Source organism: Echinops telfairi, unplaced genomic scaffold (genome assembly GCF_000313985.2).
Source record: "Echinops telfairi isolate 266 unplaced genomic scaffold, ASM31398v2 ScPeMD7_7458;HRSCAF=8496, whole genome shotgun sequence".
NCBI lineage: Eukaryota > Metazoa > Chordata > Mammalia > Afrosoricida > Tenrecidae > Echinops > Echinops telfairi.
In genome coordinates, this window is record NW_022111358.1 from 29,587,483 (window position 1) to 29,592,315 (window position 4,833).

The window sequence follows — 4,833 nt, forward strand, 5'->3', positions numbered from 1 at the left end:
GGAAACTGCCAGCCCTGCAGGAGGTCCCTAATCAAAGTGATAGCTCAGGAGGCCTCCGCCTAGATGGACAGGGTGGTCCCTGCCCCCAGCCCCTGAGAGTCCGCCCTTCGGCCTGCAAAGGCCCGAGAGTTCATGTGGTGGTGGGCGGTGGGGTGTAGGATCTATGAAGCGTGAGAAAGGCTGCCCCCCAGTTAGCCTCAAGCCTCCCGACCACCCTGGGAATAGGTGTGGTCACCCCACTTTCCAGAGCAGTCTCAGTCAGCCACACCCCAAGGGCTCTCCGATCCGATCTGCTGTAGCCAGGTAGAGTTTGGCCAGGGGGCCCAGTCTACACCAGGGGCAAGGCTGGGGGAGGGAGCCAGCCCCCTTCCCTACCGCAGGGGCACCTGCTAGGCGTCCTTCTTCCTCTGGCCTCAGCTGCCCTTCCAAGAAGGCAGGAGGGGAGAGAAACCAGGGGAAAGGGGCTGGGAGCGGATCTCACCAGTGGAGGGGGAGCTTTCAGGCGGGAGTCCCAGAGTGACAGAGTGCTGCTCACAGGGACGCCACGGGATAGAGTCAAACTGCCTCCGGGGTCTCCACCGCCTTGAACATGGAGGCAGGCGGCCACAACTTGCTCTTTCGAAGTGGCCGGTGAGTTCCAACCACTGAGCTTTTAATGAGCAGCCGAGCACTTCACCTACAGTGGAGCTGGTCTCCTTCCAGGATGATGGGATTTCCCCAAATCCACGGAGCCCCGCCCTCCGTGGGGGCTCCTCTTCCCGTGCGCAGCCGTTTTGGCCTGCTCCCACATGGGGGTCTCTCACTGCAGACTGAGAGCCTGGAGTGGTGCAGGCACTGGGCTCCTCCCTGGGCATGGGGTCTCTCAGCACAGGGCTGGGCTGAGGTTTAGAAGATGCCAGATGACTGGGTGGGCAAATGAATGGGCAACAGGTTCAATGGAACGGTTTCAACTAAAGTTTGAGACATCGTGTCTCCTGGAGACCTCCTCCATGCCAACCGCCCCCCCATTCAGGGGAGGAGGTCGGGGAGAGAAGGAAGCCAGGTGAGGGGTGCCCCATCCCGCTGGATCAACTGTCCCTGACCAGGGGTCCTGAAGCTCTGGCCTTTGCTCTCCACACCTCTGGAGCATATAGCATGATGAGGTGAGGAGAGAGGGAAGGGCTTGTGCCACAGGAGCCATTGCCTGCAAGGGAGACCTTTAGAGGCTTTGCCACCAGGGCCCGATGACATTCGTGGTCCACAGGACTGGCCTTCCCCACCTAGCACTGGCCTTCCGGCTTCCCTCTCAGCAGCCCCTCTCTGACAGACTGTCTCTCAAACCTTGCCTGCGCCAGTCCTGGGCAGCCTCACCCGGCTCCCACCTCCCATGAGTCGCCACGGCTTGCAGGCTGTGCTGCAAAAAGCCTCCAGAAACTGTTCCCTCCGCCCGCCCTGTCTCCACCTTCCCTCCCCACGGACTCCCTGTTGGCCAGAGACAGCGGAGAATGTGGACCCCCGGCTCCAAACCCTGCAGTGAGGGAGCTCACCTTCGAAGCAAGCCGAGCACCCAGCCTGGCGACAGGGTTCTCGCAGCACTCCTGCGGGTCAAGCACCCAGCACACCCAGTCAAGCATCCAAGCACCTGGATCTCGCTCGAGATAAACTCATCGGCATGTGTAGTGATTCAAGCAGCTCTTTTTAGACAGGCGGGCCCTGGTGGCATAGTGGTCACACAGTGGGCTGCAGTCCACTTGGTTGGCAGTTCAAAACCACCAGCAGCGCCAAGGACAAAAATCCTCACCAAGGGTTAAATCACAATAAACGGAGACAAAGATTGACGTTGTCAAGGATTTCTTGCTTAGCTCTTACTTGGATCCACAACCACTGCTTGTGGAAGCAGCAGTCAACAGATCAAAGGACACATTGCCCTGGGTAAATCTGCTGTGCAAGCCTCTTTAAAGGGTCGAAAAGCCAGGAAGTCACTATGAGGCTTAAGCTGGGCCTGACCCTGGGCCTGACATTTCCATTCTCCTTCTGTGCATGTAAAGTTAGACCCTGAATAAGGAAGACCGAAAAGAATCGGGTTCTGCCTGTGGACACCACAGAGGAATCTTTGTCAGGGTTATCCCCACCTTACACACACATACACACACACACACACACACACACAGCCGTCATGCCCACGTCAGAGCCTCCTAAAGAGCCCGGACCCCTGTGGGAGCTCTTTATCGGAGGGCTGAGCTCTGAAACCACAGATGGGAGTCGGCGGAGCTGTTTTGAGCAATGGGGACGCTCGTGGACTGCGTGGTGATGAGAGATCCGAACACCCAGCGCTCCGGAGGCCTTAGGTTTGTCACCTACTCTACTGCGGAGGGCGTGGATGCAGCCACGAATGCAAGGCCACACGAGGTGCAGGGAGAGCTGTGGAACCAGAGGGATGTCTCCAGAGAAGACTGTCAAAGACCAGGCGCCCATGTCACTGTGAAAAAGATCTGTCTGCGGCGTCGCAGACGACCGGAGAGCACCACCTGCGAGATTATGCTGAGCAAGATGGGAAAACAAGTCACTGAAATCATGGCTGATGGCGGCCGGGCCAGAAGAGGGGCTTTGCTTCTGTGACCTTGGATGAGCGTGACCCCGCAGAGAAGACTGCCCTTCAGAAACACCGCCCTGTCAATGGCCGCAACCAAGAGATGGCCAGGGCCTCCCCCAGCCAGCGGTCGGAGGGGTTCGGGACACTTCAGTGGTGGGCGAGGTGGTGGCTTTGGGGGGAATGACCACTGTGGTCGGGGCGGAAACTTCAGCGGACGTGGTGGCTACGGCGGCAGGGGGAGGGTTCTAATGGAGTTAGCAATGATGGAAGCAGCTTCGGAGGTGGGGGAAGCTACAGTGATTTGGGCAGTTACAACCAGCAATCTTCCAATGTTGGACCGATGAAGGGAGGCAGAAGCTCTGGCCCTTAATGGTGATGGCGGTCAATACTTTGTCAAACCATGAAACCAAGGAGATTGTAGCAGTAGCAGTGACTGGCAGCGGCAGGAGACTTTAATGACTCCCAGGAAACAAAGCTGAGCAGGAGAGAAGAGCCGGGGAGTGACAGGGAAGCTACAGGTGACAAGAGAATTTTGAGCTCAGCCGAGCACAGCAGGCAGGGGCAGGGCCTAGCTGCTACAAAGAACCCATGGTTTAGACAGTACTCTTGTGTGGGCAACGCACTTGAGCACTGTGTTTGTGACTCATTGCTTAACAGGTTATTTTGTTTCTGTTCTGCAGAGTATAAAGCATTCCAGCCAAGGGCTTCCATGTAGTTTTCCCTTTTTTGCACCCATGCTGCTGGTTGCTAAATGGAATCGTCTGATCATGACACTGAATGAATGTCTTCTTAAATGTGCTGGGTGCACTTAGTCTACTCTTAAGCCATCTGGATAAATTGCCCCAACAGTGTGACGTGCAGAATTCCTTCAGGGTGATGCCAGGTTTGAAATACACGTAGCTATAACCTGAGACTGCTAGACGGCAGAGGAGCCATTGTTCATGGAAACCATGGTTGTCGTTGGACTGACCCTTCCTGCTGGGTCACCTGGAGTTCTCCGTTACCAATGGTCATCCCCGCAAGCGAACAGAGCTTATTTGGTGATAAAAAAAATGGTTGTTGGTCCCTCCTATCCAATTTATCTAAATTGAAAAATGGTATCAGATGGAATTATAGACGGAGTGGACAGTATGTATCCATTATCATGTGTAATCAATAAACAACTTAATCTCGAAAATAAAAAGAATTGATGTATTTGAACTGTGATGCTGACAAAGCACCAGGACTGCCGAGACGGAAAAACAGACTTGCTGTCGGGAGCGACCGGCCCCTGGAGAAGGACGTCACGCCAGGCCAAGTGCAGGGGCAGCAAACACGAGGAAGGCCCTCCACAAGCTAGACTGTCCCGTGGCAAGAACGACCGCGAGGACGGCACACACAGGGCCTTGCGGTGTTTCCCTCCGTGCTGCAGAGGTCTCTGTAAGCCAGAACGACCAACAGCACCTACCAACCCCAGAGGGACAGTCCAGAGGACCTGTCCAGCCAAGTATGCTCTTGTTGAGAGCGGCCCCCCCCCCCCGTGTGCTTGATACTCAACCACACCCCCCGGGGTGACAGCGATTGGGACCAGCGAGCAGAGCACACCCCACCTTGGCAGATGCAGTGACCGCTGCCTGGAATGTCCCCAGGACTCTGTGGTCCTTCTTTCCAGAGGCCTGTCCCTTGTCCCTAGCGGCGTGCTCCAGGTGGCCCCCACAGTACTCCCCCAGTTGTTTGCATGCCTGTCTTCCCCCAAAAGACAGGCTCAAAACTCGGCCGGGGGTGGGTGGGGAGGAGACGGGGTCTCATTTCCCTCCAGCTCCCAGCATGTTGGGATGCAGGACACATGGGGGGTGCTCCATGAATAGTCCAAAAAGACCAGACAGTCCTCCCGACGTGGGTTAGGGTGCAGCCCACGGGCAAGTCTAACAGCCTGGCGGCGGCAAGGGGGCTGCCTACGCTGGGCCTGGGTGTGTGGGTCTCTGTGGTGGCAGCCCCCTTCCTCTCCCCTCTGAGCCCTCCTGTGCTGTCAGTGAGGGTCACACTCACCAAACCATTCACCCATTTCACCCAGAGATCCGCCTGGCAGCCAGCTGCCCCTCCAGTGCCTGCAGCCAAACTTCTGGAACATTCCCCCAGCCAAGCACAGGCAGGAATCCTGGGCAAGGGGCTTCCCTTGGGCTTGCAGCCCAAGCAGCATGCCCCTCATGGCCCCGGCCTTGAGAGCCTTGGGTGCCCAGGGGAGGCCCTTGTCTGACAGGCTGCCCCCCTAGACCGAAAAC

General features: G+C 57.1%; 1 protein-coding gene across 1 annotated transcript in view; it reads right to left on the reverse strand.

Moving 5' to 3' along the window:
- Nucleotides 1-4,833, reverse strand: part of ZNF385C (zinc finger protein 385C) — a 49,397-nt gene that overhangs the window by 18,831 nt on the left and 25,733 nt on the right. Inside the window, exon 3 of the mRNA XM_045299599.1 lies at nucleotides 387-389. Within this exon, the coding sequence (XP_045155534.1) occupies nucleotides 387-389 (3 nt within the window). The remainder of the gene's footprint in view (nucleotides 1-386; nucleotides 390-4,833) is intronic.